This window comes from Podarcis raffonei, chromosome 3, assembly GCF_027172205.1.
Source record: "Podarcis raffonei isolate rPodRaf1 chromosome 3, rPodRaf1.pri, whole genome shotgun sequence".
NCBI classification, from domain to species: domain Eukaryota; kingdom Metazoa; phylum Chordata; class Lepidosauria; order Squamata; family Lacertidae; genus Podarcis; species Podarcis raffonei.
In genome coordinates, this window is record NC_070604.1 from 58,920,047 (window position 1) to 58,947,869 (window position 27,823).

Sequence of the window (27,823 nt, forward strand, 5' to 3'; positions counted from 1 at the left end):
AGCGTGCGTGGGACTTACCGAGCAGGCGGCTTAGTTCGGGGGCAGCTTGTGGGGCGGTAAAATGGGCTTCGTGGGCCGCACGCTGCCAACCCCTGCTCAAAACTGTATAGCCATCACCCTGAACTACATTAGTTCTAAAGAGTATGCAGGAAACCTTGTCAATCATGCAGCAGTGGTATGCTGTTGAGGAAAAGCTGTCTCTACGTTGAATACAGCAAAGAGGTTGAGAATCCCGGCCTGTTTTGGCACAAAAGCAGTTCTTGGTTATCTCTTAATTCTGAAGTAAATGTTGACCAATTAGTTTCAGTGGTAGTAATACAGCAATTGTGGAAAGTGATGTGTATTTTATTACCGTATATCTATTTTAAAAGTTCGGTAGTCATCCCTTTGACTCCTACTTGTTGTTCTTTTCAGAGAGCAGACTAGGAAATAAAAAAAAGAAGTGGGGAAAGAAAAGAGGAACACTAGATATGGTAAACTTAATTTATGGTTGCAGGGAGATTACTAATGCCTTCTCCAAAAGGTCTCCTCCCACCTTTGATTATTGTTTCTTTTTCTTAAGAGCACATGGGAGTGATCTGACTTCCTTCCAGTGAATCTTTGAAGATATACTTAGTGCTTTTGTTTATTAGAATAGTTCTCCAGTTTTGAAGAGCTTAGCCCTTTTAGGACATTATTTTTATTCTACAGAGAATTCTAATGGGACTGTATTATTTTTCTAAATTGGGTTTTATTTATTTTACCCACTTTTCAGATTAATCTTCCAAACAACTAAAAATAAAGGCACCACAGTCATACCTCGGGTCGAAGTAGCTTCGGGTTGAGCATCTTTGGGTGGCGCTCCGCAGCGACCCGGAAGTAACGGAACACATTACTTCCGGGTTTCGCCACATGCGCAGATGCTCAAAATGACGTCACGCGCATGCGCGGAAGCGGCGAATTGCGACCCGTGCATGCTCAGACGCAGGTTGTGTTCGCTTCAGGATGCGAACGGAGCTCCGGAATGGATCCTGTTCACATCCAGAGGTACCACTGTATAATGATTAAAAACATAGTACACAGCAAACTATGGCAAGTTCTTAAAGAAATGGGAGTGCCTGATCACCTCATCTGTCTCTTGAGAAATCTCTATGTGGGACAAGAAGCTACAGTTAGAACTGGATATGGAACAACAGATTGGTTCAAAATTGGGAAAGGAGTACGACAAGGCTGTATTTTGTCTCCCTGCTTATTTAATTTATATGCAGAAAGGCTGGGCTGGATGAATCCCAAGCCGGAATTAAGATCGCCGGAAGAAATATCAACAACCTCAGATATGCAGATGACACAACCTTGATGGCAGAAAGTGAGGAGGAATTAAAGAACCTTTTAATGAGGGTGAAAGAGGAGAGTGCAAAATATGGTCTGAAGCTCAACATCAAAAAAACTAAGATCATGGCCACTGGTCCCATCACCTCCTGGCAAATAGAAGGGGAAGAAATGGAGGCAGTGAGAGATTTTTCTTTCTTGGGCTCCATGATCACTGCAGATGGTGACAGCAGTCATGAAATTAAAAGATGCCTGCTCCTTGGGAGAAAGGCGATGGCAAACCTAGACAGGATCATTAAAAGCAGAGACATCACCTTACCAACAAAGGTCCGTGTAGTTAAAGCCATAGTTTTCCCAGTAGTGATGTATGGAAGTGAGAGCTGGACCATAAAGAAGGCTGATCGCCGAAGAATTGATGCTTTTGAATTATGGTGCTGGAGGAGACTCTTGAGAGTCCCATGGACTGCAAGAAGATCAAACGTATCCATTCTTAAGGAAATCAGCCCTGAGTGCTCCCTGGAAGGACAGATCGTGAAGTTGAGGCTCCAATACTTTGGCCACCTCATGAGAAGAGAAGACTCCCTGGAGAAGACCCTGATGCTGGGAAAAATGGAGGGCACAAGGAGAAGGGGACGACAGAGGACAAAATGGTTGGACAGTGTTCTCGAAGCTACAAACATGAGTCTGACCAAACTGCGGGAGGTAGTGGAAGATAGGAGTGCCTGGCGTGTTCTGGTCCATGAGGTCACGAAGAGTCGGACATGACTAAATGACTAAACAACAACAACATAATTGGGAGTGGGTGGTGCTGTAGTCTAAACCACTGAGCCTCTTTGGCTTGCTGACCAGAAGGTCGGCAGTTTGAATCTGTACGATGGTGTAAGCTCCTGTTGCTCTGTCCCAGCTTCTACCAACTTAGCAGTTTGAAAGCACACCAGTAGATAAATAGGTACCACTGTGGCAGGGAGGTAAATGGTGTTTCCGTGTGCTCTGGCTTCCATCACACCAGAAGCAGTTTAGCTGTATGTGAACAAATGCCAGCTCCCTCAGCCTGAAGCGAGATGAGCGCCACAACCCCTTAGTCGCCTTTGACTGAAGTTGACCTTCCAGTGGTCCTTTACCTTCTACATTTTATACACAGCATAAGAATATTGAGGAGAGTATTGGAATATCCACAGTTATAATCATACTGGCTACTATTCTAAGTGAAAGTTAAGAAATATATATTATGTGGCCCACAATAAAAATAGAAGGCTCAATTGTAAAATGCTTTCTGAATTTTTTTTTTTTAAAGCAATGTAGTGATTGTATTGGACAACCTTGGTTTGGCTGGTTCCAGGGCCACGCAAATGGCATCAAGGGCCAAATGCAGCCTTGGGGTTGTGTGTTGGACCCCTGTGATTTAGACAGACTGCAGATAATTTGCACTAACAGTGCTATGTGGGAAAACAGTGCACGCTCTGTGAAACGAAGATGCAAAATGCCAGATCTATTTTCTACCACAAGTGAACCCCCCTCAAATTTGTGTTTTGTTTTAGTTCAGATGCCTTGAATGTTCTGTCTTTGTTTGTGTCTGTTTCTTTTTTTCTGAGCATTAAAACAACAACAACAGAAGCAAACAAACAGCACTCAGGTTGTTCATCCTTTCCAGGTTTCTTGTCTTTTGTGGATATATGGACAGAGATGTTTAACCTGTTGATAGAACTGCACCACAGTGCATTAAAATAATTGCAGTTAGATGGTGAATGAATTCTTTGTAAGGTGGTTTTAAAGGCAGTTCATTAACGTTGATGCCAGTCTTCTGTTTTTATTTGACACATATACACACACACATAAAATCTCATGTGCAACTTATGTTTCCCTATTTGTGTTTCTATTTTAAGGAACCTTGTGTTCCCCATGCAGTGAATTGAGCCATGACTATTGTTTTTCTTTTCTTTTGTTTTTGGTACAATAAGCTTTGTCATGTGACAGTGCTTTCACTGGTTTAATTTACCATTCTGTGGGACTATGCACTGTAACTCTTCAAAAAAAAATGAAGCAGCAGCAGCAAATCAGGTGTTGTCGACATGTTAATTTCTGAGCTTCCTCTTTTCCCCTTCCTCAGTGATAACTGCATGGATCGTGTGTGAACATGAGACACTAACTGGAAGTTCAGAAGCTCAGCCACTTCACCTTACACTTTTTACTATTTGTTTACAATGGAGATCAAGGAAGAGAAAAAAGAACGAAGACAAGGCTATTTTGCCCGGTAAGCTCCTTGCTGCTCTTTCTGTTGTTTCAAAATGCAACTGTGGACTTTCCCCTCTGTCGGTTGTAACGTTTTAATCTAGGGCAAATACTCTGACGGCATTTTTCTGCTTGCTACGTGAGTTACGCTTTGCTTTCTTTTTCTTTGTTGTCTCTGAGTATCCACACTTCTGTGACACGTACAGGTTAGAGCCCCCAGAGTGCAACTAATTTCAAACTGCTTTGAATCTTTTTATTTTATTGCTACTGTATGTTGAATCTGGACGTTAGGGATCTGCTTCCTGTCTAACCTGTTTAACCCTGGTGGAACCAAGCTGCAAGTCACAAGTCTTTTCCACCAAGAATGTAGTGCAAGGGTGGGGAATCTGTGGCCCTCCAGAGGTTGCTGGATTACTACTCCCATCATCCCTGGCTGGAGCTGATGGGACTTGTAGTACCACAACATCTGAAAGCCTGGGGGTCCTTGACCCCTAATGCTGCAAGGAAGGTTTCTGAGTACAGCACACGTCAGTGTTCATAAAAGGAAGAATATTAACTTGAAACAGAAATGACTGACAACACTGGTATTTCATGCACCTCTGCAGACTACTAAAATAAAATATCTAGGAATTAAAATTAGTAATTAGACTTAGTTACCTACAGCTTACTGGCTACTATCTAGTTCATCGGTACTTGGGAATAAATTACATTGCAGTCAATGTAGTTTTCTTAGTAAATATGCTTAGGATTGTGCTGCATGTGTGGATGGCAACATTTCATTTTTATTTTTTTTACCATGGTATATAAATATAAACTGGACGCGGGTGGTGCTGTGGGTAAAACCTCAGCGCCTAGGGCTTGCTGATCGCATGGTCGGCGGTTCGAATCCCCGCGGCAGGGTGAGCTCCCGTCTTTCGGTCCCAGCTCCTGCCCACCTAGCAGTTCGAAAGCACCCCCGGGTGCAAGTAGATAAATAGGGACCGCTTACTAGCGGGAAGGTAAACGGCGTTTCCGTGTGCTGCGCTGGCTCGCCAGAGCAGTTTCGTCACGCTGGCCACGTGACCCGGAAGTGTCTCCGGACAGCGCTGGCCCCCGGCCTCTTAAGTGTGATGGGCGCACAACCCTAGAGTCGGACACGACTGGCCCGTACGGGCAGGGGTACCTTTACCTATAAATATAAACATTTTTATTAACTTTAACACAGGTTTGTTATACTTGAGCCATGGCTTTTGAATTTTACTTCCCATCAAAGCCTAAAGTCTTTTGTTAGGAAGTTGACCTTCATTTTAAATAATAGGTATATTTAACTTGCTATGATCAAATTATATAGCTTTCTTGGTTGAAAAATGAAAGGGGGGGAAATCTGTTTTTGTTCCTTTAAACATACAGTTTTGTTTTTGTTTTAAATCTGCTGTAGCATCAGCAAAAAAGAGCTGCTGTGGTGGTTCTGTGCCATCTCTGCTCTTCATTCTGTGTTTATTGTAGGTGAATTATAAACACACTCCTTGATGTAACAAAACCAGATCGCCATGGTGGAATGTAAACTGTAGTTAAAGTGCGGTAGATCTTTTAAGGATTATTTAACTATGCAAACGTGCTGTTATGACACCTTTTTGGAAGAAAAAGAAGGGCATTTGAAGGTCATGAAATAATTTGTGAATTGAAAGGCAGCAAAGTTGTTAAGATTTCCAGGGTTGTTTCCCCCCCCCCCATTATTATTTTTTGAAATACCCACAGAAGTGATCAAATGCTGTGAACTGGGGAACACTTATTCTGAAGAAACCATATTCCTAGAGAAATATTTAGCACGTTGCCAGTGATAGACACTCTATGAAAGCAAACTCAGACTTAGGGGCCAAAGCACTCCTACAGGCCTCTCTGGCCAATCCTCTCCCAGGCCATCCCTCTCAACACTTTGCTCCATAATACCACCAGTAAGGCAAGGCACTAGGGTGAAACTAGCATCTCCACTCCCATCGTTCAGCCTGGACACGGAGGTCCATCTCTGAGGGCCTTCTGGCGATTCCCTCACTGCGAGAAGTGAAGCTACAGGGAGCCAGGCAGAGGGCCTTCTCGGTGGTGGCACCCTGCCGTCACATGTCAAGGAAATAAACAATTTATCTGACATTTAGAAGACATCTGAAGGCAGCCCTGTTTAGGGAAGTTTTTGACGTTTTATCGCCTTTTTGTTATTGCTATTAATATTCTGTTGGGAGCCGCCCAGAATGGCTGGGGAAACCCAGCCAGATGGGTGGGGTATAAATAAAATTTATTTATTTATTTATTTATTATGAAAACAGACAGCCAGTTTTGGTGTGTTGAGTGCTTAATATTGCTATGGGGCAACTCTGAGCAGGTTTGGTTATTATTGGCTCAGTCAGCATGGTGAGCCTAATCTTGTCACGATCCTGTAATCCTGGGAAGGCAGAACAAGTGGTGATGCCCAGCACCGAATGTGGCTTGCCATGTTTTTGTTTTATTTAATAAATTAACACCCTAACCCTTCTCCCAGGGGAGTGCAGGGTGGCAAACACAATAGTGTTGAAATAATATAATTAAAGTAAAATAAAAACTAATCACAGCTGATAATTTCAAATTCCACAAACTGGGAACTGCCACCAAACAGACCCTTATAGTCGAGAGTTGCTGTGCAGTACATTTTGTGAATAAACAATCCCCTTGGCCAAATCAGCAGCAATTTCCTTTCTCTCTATGTCTCACTGCAAACGCCCCCTCCCCCCGGTGCTTTGTTTAGGTGTAGGTGAGTTGTATTAGGTTTTCCCTTCTAAGCTAGTTTCAGACTTATTGTTATGCCCCCGTGACAGATTTTTTGCTCCCTGCTCATGGAAGCTGTTTCCTATTTTGGAAACCTTGGTTTCAAAACAAATAGTTTTTGTTTTTTTAAAATATGAAGTTTGCATGGAAAGCTGCCCAATAACACAGCACACTTCCCTACACAAAAGCACACCCAAAATCTTTGATTCCTATCATTTCCTGTAACAACCTTAGGCATGGCTCAGAAAAAGTCACCAGTTGGTACAAGCGCACCACATATTTTGATGTGATAAATGTACCCACAGATCTGCTCTGGGTCTGAAATGCATTATTATGTGTTTCTTGTGTTTGAGAGTATATCTTTTGACATTATATGCACCTCATTTTTAATTTAAAAATATGGAGTCATTTTTTGTTTAAAAATAGTGTGTCTTTTCTAGACAAACAGAACCCTTCGCTCTCTGGAATGTTTTTATTGTTGCCCCCGCAAGCTATTTAGTTTTGCTCATAATTGGGTGTCCCCTCCCTTTCCCCTGTTTTCTTTTTTGCCTTTGCTGTAGACTGAAATAATAATTGGTTTTGTAAGCACAATGTCTGCATACTGTAAATAGTTTTATCTGCCAGACACTCTTGTTTCCCCCCTCCTGTTGAAATTTCACATCACGGTTAAAACTGTGGGATAATTGATCTGTTTCGAAAGAGCCTGTGGCAAGGATTCTGAGGCTGTGGCCTAGTCTAGTGAGCAAGCAAGGACAATGTGTATATTCAGAACTGTTGTCATGTTGGGGGGGGGGTTGTAGGCCATTAACCCAGACTCTAGCTCACTGCAGGATATTCAGAGATAGAGATCACAACCAAGAGATAGCAGTCCAGCTTCTGCTTGAAGATCTCCAACAAGGGAGAGCCTCCCACCCTTACTGAATTATTGGTTCCATTGTCAAGTTACTCTTAGCACCAAGAAGTTTCTTCTAATTCTCAGTCAAAATCTCTGCTCTTCTGTAACTTAGATCTAGCTGTGTTCGGAGGCAGTAGATAACAAGAATTATTTGCCCTCTTCTGTCTCTCTCAGGTATTTGAAGAGTGCTATCAAGTCCCCCCTAAGTCTTCTCTCATCAAGGCTAAGCATGCCCAGTTCCTGCAACCTTTCCTTCTTCATTTTCATACCCCTGACCATCTTAACTGCCCTCCTTTGAACTTGTTCCAGTTTGTATTTCCTTCTTAAAGTGTGGCATATAGAACTGGAAATTGTTCTACGAATGAATAAAGGGAAATACAGTGGTACCTCGGGTTAAGTACTTAATTCGTTCCGGAGGTCCGTTCTTAACCTGAAACTTTTCTTAACCTGAAGCACCACTTTGACTAATGGGGCCTCCTTCTGCCGCTGCGTCGCCAGAGCACGATTTCTGTTCTCATCCCGAAGCAAAGTTCTTAACCCGAGGTACTATTTCTGGGTTAGCGGAGTCTGTAACCTGAAGCGTATGTAACCTGAAGCGTATGTAACCCAAGGTACCACTGTAAAGGGAAACTATTACTTCTCCTGACTTGGAAACTATAGACTATCCAATGAAGTTGTCCCATTAGTACAAGGACTTCAACTTGTGCAGAGGAACTTCTCCTCCTTATCCCCAGCGCCTCCCTCCCCTCCGCGCCAAATCTGCTCTGAGTTTTGTAAGGAAAAGTGGGGCAGATCCCAAAAGCTAAACCACAACAATGATTATTCCAATTGCTCCCTTTGAGTTCAGTAAACAAATAACAGGATAATCTCTACTAGGTACTTGAAATAAACAGTTTCATAAATGGGAGGGAAACCCTGTCTGTTTTGTCTGTGCTCTCTTTCTGTGTAGCTTTAGCCTCTGATAGTGTTGATTTTCTCTTGTAGGGGAAAGCCAGTTTCTTGGTAGAAATGTTGTGTTAAAATGAAAGGGAAAGAAAAAAAAATTGAAAACATGTTGCATAGCAAGGATCCACTGGCTCTGGCCTTCAAAAGCAGGATGCTAAGCATATGGTTTAAAAACATTTGTTCCTTTTGTGTGTGCATGAAACGGGTTTGACTTACCTGTTCTTATTCTGCAAGGTGCCCTGTTTTGGGACAAGGGACTTCAGTTAATTGCCCAATTATGGATGAGAATAGCAAGGTAGTTCCTCTTAGTTGTATACTATAAAACTCATTCCTCCCCTTCAAGCTTACTTCCTAATAAATTTTATAGAACACGTGGCATATTTGGGGGCTAGCTTTTGCATTTTTTGCAAAGTAAAAACCACTTTACAACGTTTTGTTGTCACCAGGTTGAATAACCTAGGAAGGAGTTATACATATTTGGAGCATAGGAGCCTACCTTAAACTGAGTCTAGCTCAGCAATTACTGGCAGTGGCTCTCCAACTCTTCAGACAGGGCCTTTACCCAGCCCTATTTGGAGATGACAAGGATTGAGCCTTGAAGATGGACTTCTGGCAAGCGATGGGCTGCACCTCACAACGGTTGGTAGGAATGTTTTTGCAAAAAATCTCAGAAACCTCATCAGGAGGGCTTTAAACTGACTAATGTGGGGGAGGGAGACAGTGCTCCTGAAGGTAGGAGTCTATCAATTGATGAAGATGATCATCCAAATGTCATAGACCGAATGGAGCAAACAGCACGCAGACCTAGTGGTGGGAGGAAAAAATCCTTAAATAAGAGACACGGGGGAATGATTAATGGACTTCAATGTCTGTACACTAATGCGCAAAGTATGGGAAATAAACAAGATGAGCTTGAGCTCTTGGTACAGCAAACTAAATATGACATAATAGGCATCACTGAAACCTGGTGGGATAAGTCCCACGATTGGAATGTAATAATGGAGGGATACAATCTATTTCAGAGAAACAGACCAGACAAGAAAGGAGGAGGAGTGGCGTTATATGTCAGGGATGTGTATACCTGTGAAGAGATCCAAGATTTAGAACCTCAAAGCCAAAGTGAGAGCATTTGGGTCAAAATTAAGGGAGAGAAGAATAACAGTGACCTCATTGTGGGAGTTTACTATAGATCCCCAAGCCAAACGGAGGACATAGATGATGCCTTCCTGGAACAGATGGCCAAGCATGCAAAAGGAAGGGAGATAGTAGTAATGGGGGACTTCAATTACCCGGATATTTGTTGGATGTCAAACTCAGCCAAGAGCATAAGGTCAAACAGATTCCTCACTGGCCTTGCAGACAACTTCATTGTCCAGAAAGTGGGAGAAGCTACAAGAGGAACAGCCATTTTAGATCTGGTCCTAACCAATGTTGATGACCTGGTTAGTGGGGTAGAAGTGGAAGGATCATTAGGCGCGAGTGATCATGCTCTTCTGAAGTTTACTATACAGCGGAAAGGAGCAGCCAAGCATACTAGGACTCAATTTCTCGACTTTAAGAAAGCCGACTTCATAAAACTTAGGGAAGTGCTGGGTGAGATCCCATGGACAGTAATACTAAAAGGAAAGGGAGTTCATGATGGCTGGGAGTTTGTTAAGAGGGAGATAGTAAAAGCACAACTTCAGGCAATACCAATGAGATGGAAACATGGAAGGTGCCTAAAGAAGCCAGGGTGGCTATCTAAAGAACTTTTAACTGAGTTAAGATTAAAAAAGGATGTGTACAAAAAATGGAAAAGGAGGGAAACCACCAAAGAGGAATTCAAACAAATAGCCAGCACGTGTAGACACAAAGTCAGAAAAGCTAAAGCACAGAATGAACTCAGGCTTGCTAGAGAGGTTAAAAGCAACAAAAAAGGCTTTTATGGGTATGTTCGTAGCAAAAGGAAGAACAAAGAAACAGTGGGGTCACTCAGAGGAGAAGATGGTGAAATGCAAACAGGGGACACAGAAAGGGCTGAACTCCTCAATGCCTTCTTTGCCTCAGTCTTCTCCGATAAAGAAAACAATGCCCGACCTGAAGAATTTGGAGCAAATGATTCAGCAGAGGAAACACAGCCCAGAATAACTAAGGAGATAGTACAAGAATACTTGGCTAGTCTAGATGTATTCAAGTCTCCAGGGCCAGATGAACTGCATCCAAGAGTATTAAAAGAACTGGCAGATGTGATTTCAGAACCACTGGCAGTCATCTTTGAGAATTCCTGGAGAACAGGCGAAGTCCCGGCAGACTGGAGGAGGGCAAATGTTGTCCCTATTTTCAAAAAGGGGAAAAGAGAGGACCCAAATAATTACCGCCCAGTCAGTCTGACATCAATACCAGGGAAGATTCTGGAGCAGATCATTAAGCAAACAGTCTGTGAGCACCTGGAAAGGAATGCTGTGATCACCAATAGTCAGCATGGATTTCTGAAAAATAAGTCATGTCAGACTAACCTGATCTCGTTTTTTGACAGAATTACAAGCCTGGTAGATGAAGGGAACGCAGTGGATGTAGCCTACCTTGATTTCAGCAAGGCATTTGACAAGGTGCCCCATGATATTCTTGTAAAGAAGCTGGTAAAATGCGGTCTTGACTATGCTACCACTCAGTGGATTTGTAACTGGCTGACTGACCGAACCCAAAGGGTGCTCATCAATGGTTCCTCTTCATCCTGGAGAAGAGTGACTAGTGGGGTGCCACAGGGTTCTGTCTTGGGCCCGGTCTTATTCAACATCTTTATCAACGACTTGGATGATGGACTCAAGGGCATCCTGATCAAATTTGCAGATGACACCAAACTGGGAGGGGTGGCTAACACCCCAGAGGACAGGAACACACTTCAAAACGACCTTGACAGATTAGAGAACTGGGCCAAAACAAACAAGATGAATTTTAACAGGGAGAAATGTAAAGTATTGCACTTGGGCAAAAAAAATGAGAGGCACAAATACAAGATGGGTGACACCTGGCTTGAGAGCACTACATGTGAAAAGGATCTAGGAGTCTTGGTTGACCACAAACTTGACATGAGCCAACAGTGTGACGCGGCAGCTAAAAAAGCCAATGCAATTCTGGGCTGCATCAATAGGAGTATAGCATCTAGATCAAGGGAAGTAATAGTGCCACTGTATTCTGCTCTGGTCAGACCTCACCTGGAGTACTGTGTCCAGTTCTGGGCACCACAGTTCAAGAAGGACATTGACAAACTGGAACGTGTCCAGAGGAGGGCAACCAAAATGGTCAAAGGCCTGGAAACGATGCCTTATGAGGAACGGCTAAGGGAGCTGGGCATGTTTAGCCTGGAGAAGAGGAGGTTAAGGGGTGATATGATAGCCATGTTCAAATATATAAAAGGATGTCACATAGAGGAGGGAGAAAGGTTGTTTTCTGCTGCTCCAGAGAAGCGGACACGGAGCAATGGATCCAAACTACAAGAAAGAAGATTCCACCTAAACATTAGGAAGAACTTCCTGACAGTAAGAGCTGTTCGACAGTGGAATTTGCTGCCAAGGAGTGTGGTGGAGTCTCCTTCTTTGGAGGTCTTTAAGCAGAGGCTTGACAACCATATGTCAGGAGTGCTCTGATGGTGTTTCCTGCTTGGCAGGGGGTTGGACTCGATGGCCCTTGTGGTCTCTTCCAACTCTATGATTCTATGATTCTATGATTCTATGATTCTATGAGCCTGAGACCATCTGCATGGATAGCAGATGCTGTACTGCTGAGCTGCAGTTGGAGTAGGTTGCCACAATTCTTCATCCTGTTAAGGATTGCTAGCTCCTGACAGTGCCTAGTAATGGCAGGGTTCCTGAAGGTGTGTCTGTATTCCCAAAAGTTGTACCATATGTTGTGTCCGGGTCTGATGCTGGATCCCACACAGAAAGTGGCAGGGGGGGTCTGGTCAGAAGTTGCAGGACCATGGACAGCTCTTATTCAGTTACTCTGAGGGCCCCAACCTTTTTGCAAAGCTTTGGTGCTTCTAAATTTGGGGTTCCACCAAGCCTACTGAAACCTCTGTCTTGTGCATGGATGGAGGGGCAAGGCAGCATTCTTGGATTGTAGAGGTCCCAGCACACCAGGCTCCTCTTGTGCTGATAGTAGTTAGTAGTGTCATCTGCCGCTGGCCCAGAGAACAATTTCACTCTGCATCCTTAGCCTCTTTCTCTGGTGATAGGCCATTACAGAAGTATATATACCTTTGGGTCCCTTCCACCTCTACAATTCTACGAAAGTAGAATTAGTTGGCTCTACTCATTGCTGGCCTGACTTGACTCTCCAAATTTCTTCTTCCCTTCCTCTACCCAATATAGCTACTACACTGACCAGCAGAGTAGCTATCCAGAAACTCAAAACAGGACCCTTTTTCAGCCCTTTCCAGAGATATGTGGGGTTGAACGTGGGTCCTTTGGGCATTCAAAGCATGTATTGTGCCTTTCCACTACACCCCTTCCATTTCCTACTTTCTCTTTGGCTCAAGGTGACTTACCACTATAATTAAAAACAATAACATAATTAATGAAGATGTAGTACAGAAATAGGGGGAAATATTAAATCTCACTTTTGAAAGAAAAGGTTATTCTTCATACATCAATGGAGTCGTTCAGATCTCTCTTTTTTTGTAGATGTTTATAAGAGCCTCAGAACAAACATGTATTAGAGGGCATTGATTAAGATAACCTTGAATGAATGACATGTTTATGTGAAAACAAAGCTAATAATAAAGCCTGGGCAGCTGACTGTGAAATTATAAGTTTAGACGATGACATAACGAATAGATGCTGGCCAAATATATTAATCAGTGTAGTATTGTTTGAGATGGGGATTAACATAGAACCTTACTAAGGCTCATATGGGCTGGAGCCGGCTTTGCTTCCATCAGAAACTGGTCCCGTGTTGCTCCAGTAACATCAGACATCCAAGCTCACTTGGGAGGAGTCACCTTGCCACTGCTCCTCCTATCCCAGCAGTTTCTCAGTTTCTTCGTCAAGTGATCTTGGCATGGGAAGGACATGCCAGATCCTCACACTTGCACGCAAGCTCCTGATATTACCCGAGCAGCATGATAAGATGACATGTTGCAGCAGCACATAACCTGCTGAAATGAAGACTGCTTTGCCATGTAAAGTACGTTCCAAAAATGAGAGGGAAAAACCCTCAAGTTTAGCCACAATTGGGATTTTATTTGTAAAAAGAAAAAGCCTAATGTGTTTTGGCCTGTGATTATTTTAGGCCTTTGTTATTTTAGGAACAAGGCACCACATGCATTTTTATCAATTAAAAACCAGTTTAAGTATATTTACGTTATTTATATGCTAATATATATTTACTCAATGTAAAATGTAGAAGTAGTTTGCAGAAATCTAGGTTAATAAAGTCACACTGTCACTTTCACTGAATATTTATGTGATGTATTCAGTCAATCGATCAATCAGTCATTCTATTATGGTCAAAGATCAGACAATAGAAATAACATTAATAACACACACAGCAACATCGGCACCAAGGGGCAGAAGCAGTAGACAAAATTGAAAATGTCATATGTATTGTTCCTTTTACAGCTCTGGTGCAAGCCTAAGATAATCACAGGTAAAAATGTGTTGGCTTTTTTACAAATAAAATTTGTGCCATCTTAAGATTCTATCTGTCTCATTTTGTGTGTGTCAGTTTGGATGCTTATAGGTCTTTAATAAAAAAATAAGTTGTCATGCGTAGCATCAGGTATGGAGCAGATGAAGGTTTGGTTTGTATTGGCTGCACTACTGCAGCCAGTGGAACTGCTCTCGGCTCCAGTTACCTGATAGGCCCTAAGAGGGATCCCTTTTGAAGTAATCACCTGACTGTTTAATGTTTTCTTATATTTTTAAATATGTGGAAGCTGCCTAGAGTGGCTGGGGCAACCCTGTAAGATGTGTGGGGTATAAATAGTAAAATTATCATGGAATTTCATCAGAGAAATGTTGGAAGGTATGCTAAATTAGATAAACAAAGAATTGTTATTCTGATCATTGCAATTTAGCAGGATCAAGGTACATAAAATTATAATGATGAATGGTTAGCCAATGAGATTTCTGCAAATTAGTTTATTGTCTATATTGCTTTATTGTGTTTCTTTTTTCTAGTTTGAAGAAGAAGAGGCTAGCTAAGCAAAATTCAGAGGCAGCCTCCTCAAATGCTTGTGGGATCCCCACAGGTAGAACTCAGGCTGGAAGAGATGATGGAAGTAAAGCTGTTCTGGTGCAGACCAATGGCTCTCAAGAAAATGGCAAAAAGTCTGGGGAAAAGGAGGACTTGGAGAAAAAGAAGAAGAAAAGCAGTCAGCCAAAGGATATTAGGCGCACAGATCTTAAGCGATACTATAGTATTGGTGAGTTTAAGGCAAATACTGTATTACCTCTTTAAAATCTTTTAAGTACTTTTAAAGTGTAACAGTCTGTAGTGTTGTGTTTTTTCTTATCATTATATTGATGCTATACCTTCAGTAACCTTCTGTAAGTCAATATGGAATATATAAACACGTTTCAGTTTTATAAGCTCCCATTTGGATTCTGTAACATTGCTGAATCTTGGCAGGACTGGTTAAGCGTGCGAAGTCCATCTGCAAGCACAGATTCTATGTATTAGAAATGACAGAAGTTTCTTAGCATCAAAATAAAATATCTTTCTACATATTTGAATGTAGTGGATGAATGGGTTGGCTTTTACCTTCAGAATGGGCACCTGTCTCCAATCTGGCACCTTGTAAGTGGAGGTTGGATCCAGCTAGACTGGGAAAGGTAAAGCATAGTGGAATGAGTGTAACAGTTTGAAAGGATTCCTAGCCACAAGGAATTCACCTAATCTCTCTGCTTCTTAGCAATTTTTCATTTTGTTGAAAACATTCTATTTTTAGTATAAAATATCTTTTAACCAAGTGAAATATAACATTATTGAAAGAGTTAGTTAGCAGTGTGGAGGTTTTTGAATGTGCACACACACACACGTCTTTTAAGACTTAAGAACATAATAATAATCCCACTAAGATCATATCTTATCCTTCTTCCTACAGTGGTCAACCAGATACCCTGGGAATATCACTAAGTAAGCAGGTCATGGAGAAATGTCTTTCTTCTGCTGTTGCCTCTTTAACCAGTTGAATTCAGTTCTATATTGTCTCTGATCACATAAGATCCTATAGCCACCATGACTAATTAACCATTGGCGGACCATAATCTTGTCTAATTCCTCTCTGAAGCATTTAAAGTTGATAGCAATCGCCAAATCCCACAGCTGTGAATTCCATGATTTAACTGTGCATTCTGTGAAAAAGCACTTTTGTCTATCCCTAATCTACTGCTAATCAGTTTTAGTGAAAGACTCTTGAGTAGCAAGTATCTGTCTCAATCTTCATTATACACTTTATTATTCCTCTCCCCCCCCCCAGGTAAAAATGCCCCACTGCTCTAGCTTTTCCTTGTTGGGAAGAATATGAAGAACGGCATGTGTTGCCCAGCCCAAGTAACTTTTATGATGGCCCATTAACCGTCTAAAGAGTAAACAGAATCTGCAAAAATGACTCCATCATTTGGCAGGACACTACAAGGATAATGTCTGCCCGTGAAGTTGGGAAAGATTCCAAATAACTAGAATGGAGCTTGTAAGACAGCTATCCAGGAGAGCCATAAAACATTTTGCTAGCATAATGAATCTGTTTAGCGTTTACATGGCAACAGTGCAATTTCAGCCTTCTTAGCAACCTTGAAAAGGGACTATTAGCTTCTTCCATTGCTAGAGATCCCATGGTTGTGCCTTTCTCCAGCAGTCTGATAATGAAGGTTCTGATGCCACTTTAAATTTGAATTGGAGCATCAGAGAAATAATAGATATCTGTGTGTGTGTTTTTACAAAATCACCTGTTTCGTTTTTGCAACTAAAGCAACACAAAATACCTGTTGATATAGGGGGGAAAACCAAATATTGTTTGAATGGTATACTCCAGAGCTGGGGTAGCTAATGTGGTGCCCTCCAGAAATTTTGAATTGCAACTCCCATTCCCCCCAACCTGGGGAGCTATAGTCCATAACATTTGATGGGCGCAATGTTGTTTGTTCCTGCTCCAGATTTGATGCTGGTTGATACGGGTTTTAACCAGTCTCTGTGTTGCATCCTGTAGTGGCTTTATGCAAGCAGAAAGCGTTTCTGTTTTCACAAGGTGGTGCCAACACCACATTTTTCTCAATTCTCCATTATGCACTGTGGCACTCCATGGTTGCCCCAAATATGCATCTCAGAGTTGGGGAGTCCTCTGGGGCAATAGGTAATACAGGACTGAAGGCTGTATTTGGGATGGGGGAAGGTATGTGAAAAACATAGTGTGTTTACTTTTACCTACACATCTATGTAGAGTTACAGACATACCTGGTAAGAGTTAAGGCTTCCATCAAATGATAGTATGATGCCAGGTTTTAAAACGTAATATTCCTATTGTGCCCTGCAACCTGAAATTTGCTCCCTGAAGCAGATTTGGGCCATGTGCAGTGGGAGGAGACAGAGGGGCAGTTCTGTTGGGTTTACGGAAGTTGTTCCAATTGCCAGTGACGTAGCTGGATACAGAAGGTCTGGTTATATTGCTTCTCATTAGGAACCAATAGCTTCAAACCCCGGGTACAGAACAAGTGGCTCAAATGTCTGATTTGTGGCCATCTCCTGAGGGCACACCGGTGGGTTTATTCCTTTGCTATTATTTTTTATGATGGTCCATTTTAGAACCTCAAATGGCTGGGCTGGCTAACCAAAAACCTAAGTTGGATTCAGCTTTTCTAGTTAACAATTATGTTGTAGCTTCCTTCAATGTCGTCCTTACAAGCTATTGCCTTGTTTCCTCACACGGTTGTTTCCACCGAAGGGGCAAAGTTTAAAGGCGTAACATTGTAAATCAGTAACCAGAAACCTACTGCTCTAACAAGTAAAAACAAATAAATTCAAAGCTAGCATTGTAGTGGCATCCAAATCTTTCCCCCTCTAGTCATCCCTGTGGTGACTGGGGCTACATCGTTTTTTGGGATGAGATCAAAATTTTCAACCTATTTTCAAGTTGTAAATACACTTCCTGACTATCAGAATAAATGACACTTGTCTATTCAATATTTGTTAAAAAATATGTTAGATTGTAAAAGTCAGAAAGCTGGTAACTGATGCTTAGGAGGAGCTGTGGTGGAGCCCAAAGTTTTGATGGTATGAGGTCATGATTCAGTCCCAAAACATCTCAGTTAATAGATCTTGTGATGATTTTTGCCTGAGAATCCTGAAGAGCTAGTGCTCACCAGGGCAATGAAGAGAGTTCTGGATTTGATGGACTCTTGGTATAACTTGTTATATATTGTGTGTGAACATAAAGATATTCTCATGACCATCCTGGAGGAGGAGAAAGGAAAAGTGTGTGAGTCTGAGACTCACTGTGGCTTATCTTCATAACACTAAACCAGGGGTGGGGGGTGGGGCTAGACTTTTTTGGCCAAAGAGAAGTGGTGGATGTGACTCCACACATAAACCTTACTCAGCTGATCCATGTTGGAGAGGATATTTCTACCTCTACACTCATCAGATGATTGTTAAGATTTATGGGGAGGGGGTGATTTGCATCCTCAACAGAACATTCGACACCACCCAGCAACACCCAATGCTGTGCCAGCTTCACTTCACTTCATTTCATTTTCATCACCACTGTCAAAATTGATGGGATCTTATCAAGAGGCCAGGAAAATTTGCTGGGTGGGGGAGGGCACTGGATCAGGCCTCCAAACTGGAAATTTGCCACCCCTGTGTTAAACAACCCCCCAACATTCCATGCCCATCTTCCCAATGTGTTAGCTAGTCCTCTGTACATGTTTTACATTCGCATTACATACGATGGGAATGCAAAAGCGCTTGTAAAGTTACCAGCTGTGGAAATTTCTATATAAATTTCATTATGATCGAGTTGTGAGAGATACCAAAATTAGCGTAAGCCCTGCTTGTGAAAACTCAGCACACTACGTGCCCTCTCTGTGCCTTGGGATCCTCCTGTTCCCTTTGCTACAAGGAGACTGTGCTCATATTTCAGCTGAGGGGTGGAGTATGCAGAATTACACTAATCTGCTTCACTTTCCTCAGAGCTGGATTCCACAGACTTGGACAAGCCCCTTCCTCAGCCACTTCCCTAGCAGAGAAAAAGATGGGGATTTTGTGTGTGTGAGAGAGTGTGTGTGTTCACACGCACAAACACACTCAAGTAACGGCACTATTCGATTCTAATTTTCTCTGAGTGGGGGGATATTGGCCAATTTGTATTCTGAGTGATTTTGCTGTGGCTTATTTTCCGTTCTCCGTCAGCCTTGCTTGCTTTCAAGTCCAGCGAGGCTGATTTAGCAGAGGCGTGGCAAAGAACCTTTCCCTTGCTTTTTTTTTTTTTAAAAAAGAAAGTTGTAAAAGGGGAAACTCAGGACTTTTGGACATATGATTTAGAGGTTACTTGTTGGCATTCCTGCGCTTAAAGATGTTTGCGGTCGAGTGTTGCTGTGCCCACCATCCAGGAGGATTCTGCAAGAGCTGTTTGCCGGAAGTGCCCAGGAAGGCCTGCCAAGCTGCTGCTGTCGCTGCCGCCTGTAAACTCCCGGGGAGGATAATTAACGTGGAATGGGAAGAGGGCTTGCCATCTTCAGGCTACAGTTCTGCAACCGGGGACAGCTGTGAGTCTCTGCCAGAAGCTGTGGCCATTGATCACAGTGAGATGGCAAAGAAGAAATTCCTAAAGGTTATGCACAGCTTTTCAGCCCCAAAGCATTTTTCCTGGTGTGTGGATTACAGGCAGCCTTACCTGTTGTTAGGTATGCAAACCACTGATTCCTGTCTGCTGATGGTTATCACACATGGAGGAGTGGGGCTCAGGGAGAATAGATCTTGGGAAACTAGACAAGGTGAATGGGCTTTCAGAGCTATCTGAGGATACCTAACCATATTTTTCATTACAGCTTTTTACATCTACAGCTCTCCCACTGAAAACATGACATATCCGCTACTGTGTGCGCACATGTGATAATGACAATCACCTAGAAATGTACATTTAATGTTTATTTATTTTTTTAAGTGTTTTAAAACATTAAGCAGCCATCATTGGACAGCTAGCTGAAGTCTCAACTCCCATGGTAAATATAATGCCGAAGCAAATCTTATGGAAGAAAATGGGACCTCAATGCTTTATTGTTAAAAATTCATATAGTAATTCTGATGGATTGCACATTAAACACAGGCACATGTATCTTCTCTCTGATGTTTTCTTTAATATATATATATATATACACACACACACACACACACACACACACATACAAAAATTGTCTCTGAAGTTGATTTTAGTTGGAGGTGTGTGTCCGTGGAGAAAGAAAGATAAATTGGCCTCATACCTTTCCCTTCTAGCAGGTTTTTCACTTCAAATCTCCCATCTCATGCTGGTTTGTTTGTTTGCTTGTTTGTTTGTTTCCACCAAGGAAGAAAATATACAGCCCTGTATTTCCCCTCTACAAAGTAAAAAGCAAGTAGGGCAGGAAGAATCTGAGCTTCAAAATGGTTGGAAGAGAAAGAGTTAATCAGCTGCTTTTTTCCTGCCTGGCCCCCTTTATCTGCTCCTTTTCAACTGAAATTTCTAACCTCAGAGGCTGGTGTTGGTTAAAAAGAAAGAAAGAAACTTCAAAGAAATGCTTGCTTCTTTGCTTAAGACATTTATATACTGCTCTTCAAAATGTTTATCCTGGGATAGACATTTTTAAAAATAATTTGTTTGGCCCTTAGGTAGGTTCTTGTAGCAGATATATATAGCAGATCCTGTGTGGGATATTCAAAGTGGGAGAAGCAGCCATAGTTTTGTGTGTCCTTGGCATCTCCAGTTTAAGAGATGCTGGATGTCTGGAAAAGGCCCAAGAAGACCCTCAAAAGCTGCTGCCATTCAGAGGAGTTGTAGGCTAGATGGACCCATCATTCCCCACTTTGTTTTCCTGACCCCCTCACTATTTTCTTTTTGCCTCCCATCTAAAGATGCACTGGTTCAGTCATTTAGCATTTGGAAGAAGCAGAGATAACAAGGGTCTATCTGACACTTAGAACTTTGGAGGTGATATTAATATATTTTATGATGTTTCAAGGCTGCATTTGGTTTCATTTGTGTTTCTTTTAATGGAAGATTTTGTGTATTGCTGTGCTGCCCTGCAATCATCAGCTGAAGAGTGGTTCTAGAAATAAAAATAATAAGGCTATTCTGATGTTTAACTTTGTTTAATGCGGGCAATGTTAGAATGTTTTAGTTCTGTTAGCAGCAGAGGTACCTTTACTGCTTATGTGTGAATACGGCCTGACAGTATCAAGCTTCAGTATTGTACAATTAATCGCTTATGTATGTCCTCAACAAAAGCATCTAGCAGAACACAAAGGATATCCTTTCGAAATAAGTTTTGTTTTCTGATCTTGCAAAAGACTAATGCCCATACAAGGTCTTCTGCGGAGTCCTGCTGAGCCCAGTAGCCCCAACCATAAAAATCTTGGATGACTGGAAAGAGCGCACATAGGCAGTTGTGACATCAGCAGAACGCACAATTCTTGTTGATATTGCAAATGCCTGAGTGATTTGTCCTGTCATGATCTCAACTTTGTCCAAGCCCTTAGGCACGCTGTGTACACCTCAGGTAGATAGTGGCGGGGTTTTTTGCCGTTAACATTTGTCACAGTGTATTTCAACTTTTCCTGACGTAACACCCACATTTAGCCTCAACTTGCAACCGTTGACCCACTTTTAATTCTTTACCATTTACAGCATGCCTGTTTTTCTTCCTCTTTCTCCTTGCTAAAAACACAAACAGATAAGAAAATGTTGGTGACCCACCTTAGCTTAGGGCATAACTCACTTGTGGCTACCAGCCTACCAATAAAAGATCAGTGATACTTCCCTTACTTAATGCAACACTCAAGCATTACTGTTAAAAATATTGTCAATAATAGCTTTTCTGTGACAGCCAGCCCTGTATCGAAAAGTTTTTAATATTTGAGGTTTTATAATGTTTTTATATATGTTGTAAGCCAGCCAGATGGGTGTGGTATAAATATTATAATTATTATTTATGATTTGTTAATCACCAGTTTTCATGTTTGGCCAAGACAAACCTGGTTTAATATTATTTTGCTTATATTTACCAATTAGTGATTTGAAAGTTACATTTTAGGTAATCGGTCTCCGGGTTTCTCTTTCAGAGGACAATCAAACCAAAACCAATGAGAAGAAAGAAAAGAAAATGGTCTCTCAGAAGCCACATGGTACAATAGAATACACGGTAAGTGTAGCTGCTCTGAATCTATTGCATGAATATTTTTGGAAGTGGTATGCCCATTCTATTTCCCCATGCTATGCAATTCCTCTACATCCTAATTTGTTGTTTTTATCCTATTCACAAGAGGAAGCGATCCTTTTCCTGAGTATAACCAGGCAGGAGCCACCTGTGTCTCCACTAGTACCACCAATGGTATCTACCCACTAAAGGTCTCTCTAAATATCCACAATATACAAGAGGTTGTTTCCTCTTCCTGCCTGGTTCCTGCATGCACTAGCTCAGTCTTACCTATACTGAGTACCCCCTCTTAAACATAACCACATTTCAAGTAACTGTTCTCAAGAACAAAATGTGAGAGGAGTGCCTCCCAAATCAAGCAATAGGGCAGGGGATGGAGCCAGGCCCAGCAGCAGGGGTTAGAATCACTGGGCGTCTTCCAAGGCCCATACCCAAGTAGGGGTCCCAGTGCCAATCCCTGAAGCCACCTGCCCAACACAGGGTTGTCCTCGCTGCTGCAGCTACCCACCTCACTGAGCATGCAAGCAACGGCAGGCACTATTTCATTTCAAAGTGATATGCAATAGTGCTCGCTTCGGCAGCACATATATTAAAATTCAAAGTGATATGCAATAGTAGTTTTGCAATAATAAGAGCAAAGCTGGGGCACCCCAGGCACATTCTCAGAATTCCCGGTGTGCTCACTGGTCCAGAAAGTTGGGTGACCCCTGAAATAGAGGACTGTGTCACTTATAACATGGAATATGTCTTTTCCTAGATGTGAACCAGAAACCCAATTTTCATAAAGTTGCTTGTTCTGCTCCAACGTTCCTGATTGGCTCATGGAAATCTCACTAAATCTGTACAATAGGCACATAAATACAGGGAAAGATGTTTCATAAATATCCTTACAGCAGAATCTGTAGCCTAGCATCAGTTCCCCACTCATAATAATGCAGTTGCCCTACATACTTTGGCCTTTGAAAGCTGCTGTTGTGTGTTGCATCTTAGAGTGAAGTTATTTCTCTTCTTCAGGAGAAAGGGAAAATTATAGTAGGGTTGAGCTTTTTTTTGGCAGAGTTTGGACATTTTACCGATTTCCGCCCAGACACTGCTGCACAGATGCTGCACAGTATAAATAACTTTTAATATATCCTGTATCTGATTCACATACATAGTAAATAATAAAAGTAGTAGTAGTAGTAGTAATAATGCGTATCTTGAACTCAGCAGCCTCCCCTCCCTTCTCTGGTAATTGATATGCTATTTCTGAATCCTGGAGGTTCCTTTTAGCTATCATGAACCATAGCTATCAACAAATTGTATGGCAGCAGATTCACAGTGCAATACAGTGTGTCTCTACTCAGAAGTAAGCTGCATTAAGTACAATATGGGTTACTCCCAGATAATTGTGTCTGGGATTGCAGCCTTAATAACTTAATTATGCAGGAGTATTTTTTTCCTGCCTTGAATTTATTGCCAGTCAGTTTAACTGTGTGACCCCCCCCCCCAATAGCCTTGCAAAAAGTTACTAGCCTGCAAACATTTTTTTTTCTACCCTGCTTCAAGTAGTTTCCATGTTGCCTGTGGAAGAGGGGGAAGTCCCTTATCTGTGCCCAGTATGGAATTCTTTCCCTTTGCAGTCCAGTAAAAAGAAAAAAAAAAGGGGGGGGGGAGATTCCTTCTACCAAGTGGACTAGCAGAGGAGAAAGCAGCCTGGTTTGTGCATCATGCTAAACTAGTTCCATATGCTTCATTTTAGTTTTGATCTTTTTCGGTTGCCATTTTCCATGCTTGCCTTTTCTTTTCCTTTTCATTTTTAAGCTGTGATGGCCAGAATTGAACGCAGTAGTTCAAATATGACTTCCATATACATTTGTTAGGATCCTGGTTGGTTTTATTTTCAGTCTCTTTCCTAATGATAGAAGAGTTCTGACAGTCCTCACCCCAAACATGTTAAAGGAACCTGTGAAGGTGTTGTGGAACTATTCAGGCTAATCAACATCCTGTGTGCTTGATGGTCGCACTCCCATCTGCCTGCACATTCATCACATGCTCAAAGCGGTTCTGTGTGTGTACTGTTCTTCTGCATGAGTACTTGGCCTTTGAGAATCTCCCTTCATGTCAAGGATTTCTACACATATAATCTTGGCTGCAGACTCACGGAGTGTAGGGAAGGTGGGAATTGTGCCTACTGGCCTCCTTGTTGGGTAGGTCTAGCCTTGACTGTATGAGTAGGTGGTGGCTGTCGGAGCCTTTCTGATCTCTAGCAATCAGATTTGTCTTTTTATAAAAAATCACCACTGCACCTAGAATCGATGTTTTCATTGTCCACAAAGCTCCAGGGTCTGTTCTAAAGAAGCTTCTAAATTAATAGATTAGCAAGAAGAAGGAATGGGGTGAAAAGTACAAGACGCTGTTACATGCTCAAGCTCTAGTACACATGCTGTGGTTCAGTGGATTATGTACAATGGTTAGAAAACAAGTTTGCTCTGGATACAACTTCCTCTTATCTTGTAAAGCCAATAAAGGATTGACTTAACTAGCTATAAACAGAGACCCAAGTGGGTCAATCCTATTGATCTGTTGTATATGAGTGTTTGTTTTCACTTAGGTTCCTTCAATTAAATTCTCCCTCCAGTCCAGATTCAAAAGATGGGAGTATTTTCCACAAGCCTCACGTGTATTGCAAAGATAAGATACTTTTATGCGTTGGCAGGCTTGATTGATCTTGGCTGCTCCCAGAGGTCAAATGCAAGCACCAGAGAATGCATACAAGAAAAGTTAGGGCTCTGGGTTTGAATGGGAGTTAGATTAACAACAACTTTGAATCTACTTTAAGCCATGAGCATTCTCGTGTAAGAGAGACTGGGTAATTTGTAGCTAATAAATCCACTTTATTCTGTAGTGTTGCACACATTCTGCCAAAATACATTTCCAGAGGCATTGCCATGTTAATCAGTTGCAGCAAAAAATAACTGTATTTTTTTAACTAATATTTTTTATTGATTTTCCATTTTTAACATTGATATAACATCTTATTTACTTTTGCAAATTTTAAGCTTCAGTGAGCTAATCGACTTCCCTCCATCTCGTCATCTGGTTTTTATATAACTACCTCATATTTCCACACATTTATATCATCACAATTCTACATTTTTCTTAATATTATATTAGTTTTTAAGCATATTTGTAGAAAAGTTCCTCTTAATAAACATTGCAAGATTTAATGCAGCCCGGCTAGTGTGTCTTTATGTGTAAACACACGTCTTTATGTGTTTACAATGATTGTCTATATATTGAATAAATTTACTCCACTCTCTCTGGAACGCTTGTTCACTCTGCTTTTGGATTTTCCCCATCAGCTTTGCTAATTCTGCATAGTCCATCATCTTTGTCTGCCATTCCTCTACCGTCAGTAATTCTTGCAGCAAAAAATAAGTGCATGTCCCATTGCATTTTAAAGGCTAATAATTTATTAGAGCAGAAGCTTTTGTGCACCAGAATCTACTTTGTTTTGTGACTAGAGCCTACTTAGAAATGTGTGGTGGTTTTTGAAGTGCTACATACTTTGGTTATTTCCCCCTGCATCGAGGAAATGGTCTTCCTAAATTTAGGTTTTATATTTGTTGTTTTTAAACAGGCATGATTGAGGACAGTGCAATAATATTTTAATCTTTCTATCTTCCCTCCCTCAGGCTGGAAGCCAAGATACTCTGAACAGCATAGCTCTGAAGTTTAACATCACTCCAAATAAACTTGTGGAACTCAACAGGCTCTTCACACACACAATTGTTCCGGGCCAGGTAACCGGGTTGTGATTAAATCCAATTTTCTAAAAGATGTGATCTGTTAAAGAAGTTAAAGAAGGCTCTTCTAGTATCATTTTGAAATAACTGGAACAATGGAAATGACACCATGCTCTAATAAGTGATTGTAGGCATGCAGTGGCTTCAGAGCCACATGCACCGGGCACAGTGGTGGATAGCATGGTGGAGCTGTGCTGCTGCTGCATAAAGTGATGCAGCAATAAAGGAAGGGGTGACGTAGCAATAAAGTTGACACAGTGCAGACACGCTGGTGGAGCCAATCTGTTGCACCTGCTGGCGAGTTTGCACAACACCAACCTTGCTGCTGCCTCCTGGTATGCAGCCGTTATGCAGCCAGTGAGAAGTCAGATGAGTGGCACAGCCCCTCCCTGCTGTCTGCATGCAAAATAACACTGGTTTTATAAGAACACGACTTTATATGCTCAGATCATATGTCCAACTAGCAGAGCGTTTCCTATACTGCTTGGAAGCAGCTGTCTGTGGTTTCAGGTAAGAGTGTTTCCCAGACACATCTGGGGATGCCTGGAACTGAACCTGGGACCCTTCGCATGTATCGGTGCAGGCAGACCTGTGATAACTTCTGCACTGGGCTGAAATCCTGTACCAGTTATATGTGCTTAAGGCTGCAATTCTATACCCCTTTACCTGGGGGTAAACTGCATTGAATTAACAGTGTTTACTTCTGAGGGGGTATGTATAGGATTGCACTGTAAATATTGTTATATATATATATATAAATTTAAGGTGATTTTAAACACATTTATAGGTGCATAATCACTTCACTAGTTGGTTGTGTTAAGTCAGGATTGTCACTATCCTGCAATGAGAGAGGGACAAAATTCAAGAAGCTAATAGTTGTGTATATATATAGCTTGGTGCTTTAAAATAATGCTTTGTGTCTTCACAGTGTATGTTGTTGTAATAATCTTGTTTCTTTTGTGGGGGGTTGGCCTAGGTTCTGTATGTGCCAGATAGTGAGCCTCTTTCTGCTGCTGCAAAACTAGCTTCTTCAAGCCCTGGCGCTACCGTTTCACCTTCCTCATCAGATGCAGAGTATGATAAACTTCCGGTAAGACTTTCATGTTAGAGTCAGTTTTAGCCAAGAAGCATCTTAATACTTTTTTTCTGGCATAGCCTTTCAGGGAATGGGCTCTGGTCCACAAAAACTCATGCCACAATAAATTAGTTAGAGTTTAAGGTTGCACAAGATTTTTTGTGTTACTTTTCCAGTAAGACGTTATACAGACTCTGTTGTTTAGAAAGTACTGTCTAGTCAGTTAAGCGTATAAACTATCTTTTGATATTACTGCTCTTGATTTCCTTGAAAGTGTAAAATTGCTTATCATATTTTCAATAGACATGGGAACACTTGGCATGTCATAAGGGTCACTTGATAGTAGTTCCACGGCTATTTGCCACATATTCCATTGTTTGCTTGCCGTGGCTCTCTGCTTGAACTGCTGGTTTTCTTCATGCCGCTAGAAACAAGCAAACAATGGGAAATCTGTGGTGGCATCGCCCACCTGCACAAGGAACTGTGGCACACAAATGTCTGCTGGTTTTTTATTTTTTTAAAAAAACCTTTATCATTCAAGGATGCTGACTTAGCAAGAAGGGTTTGCAGACCAATCCAAAGAGTCCTGTCTTCCACCTCAGAGGAAGATGAGCCAGTTGTTGTCAAGTTTTTGAAAATGAACTGTCGATACTTCACAGATGGCAAGGTAGAAGGCTTTGGTGATTTATTTTGCAACAGGGGTGTGTGTGTGTGTGTGTGTGTGTGTGTGTGATAGGCAAATAACAATTAGAGTATCATAAGGTGTGCAAATGTTGGAACTGTTAATCTTTATTGTCTACAAATCTATTTACATTTGAAAATTAGCTTTACTAAGTAGGCTGACCACAGTCTAAAATGGGCTGTTTTGTAGATGGTTCCTGTGTGTGTGCTTGGGGTTCTGGGCACATAAGATTCAATAGCAAACTACACATTATGCACATAGAAACATAGCTAGGGTCTAGCAGCAGCTTTTACTAGGTGACAGCAGCTGCAAGAGGAGGTAATTTGGAACAGAGAAGCCTCATAGGAAGGGAAGGAGTACTACACTGTCTTTCTACCAATTGTGTGCCTGCTGCAAATTCACCCCCTTCCTCCTTCAGTGTTCCAAATCTTTTATTTCATGAGTATGCATATTACATGTACCTAAGCTCTAAGGCAGAGACATTTGCCATTTTGCCTTCAGTGTGCTATAGCCATCCAAGTCTCCTGTTGGGAATTATCAGCATAAGAAATGAAGTCATGCTAACATGAGAAAGGAGGCCTGCTAGCTTTGATAGGTGTCATGGAAGCAGCCAAGATCAGAGAAGAATGGTTTTTGCTTGACTCGTGAATTCTAACATTTTGACTCTAGTTAATTAACAAGCTGTCGCTCCCATTTCATTGCAGCTAAGGATAAAATTTAAATACCTTGATCCCCTTTTAT

The 27,823-nt window shown here is 41.7% G+C and overlaps 1 protein-coding gene across 5 annotated transcripts in view; it reads left to right on the plus strand.

Annotated features, from left to right (window-relative positions):
• Positions 1-27,823, plus strand: part of NCOA7 (nuclear receptor coactivator 7) — a 67,744-nt gene that overhangs the window by 14,922 nt on the left and 24,999 nt on the right. For 3 of the 5 annotated variants that reach the window (XM_053381844.1, XM_053381842.1, XM_053381843.1), the window contains exons 2-7: positions 3,416-3,559; positions 14,311-14,555; positions 21,443-21,522; positions 25,215-25,322; positions 26,302-26,415; positions 26,942-27,067. In XM_053381844.1, the coding sequence (XP_053237819.1) occupies positions 3,510-3,559; positions 14,311-14,555; positions 21,443-21,522; positions 25,215-25,322; positions 26,302-26,415; positions 26,942-27,067 (723 nt within the window). In that variant the 5' untranslated portion in view covers positions 3,416-3,509. Of the gene's footprint in view, positions 1-3,415; positions 3,560-14,310; positions 14,556-18,470; positions 19,033-21,442; positions 21,523-25,214; positions 25,323-26,301; positions 26,416-26,941; positions 27,068-27,823 lie in introns of those variants that run through there. The other 2 variants (XM_053381841.1, XM_053381839.1) reach the window with 2 other exon arrangements.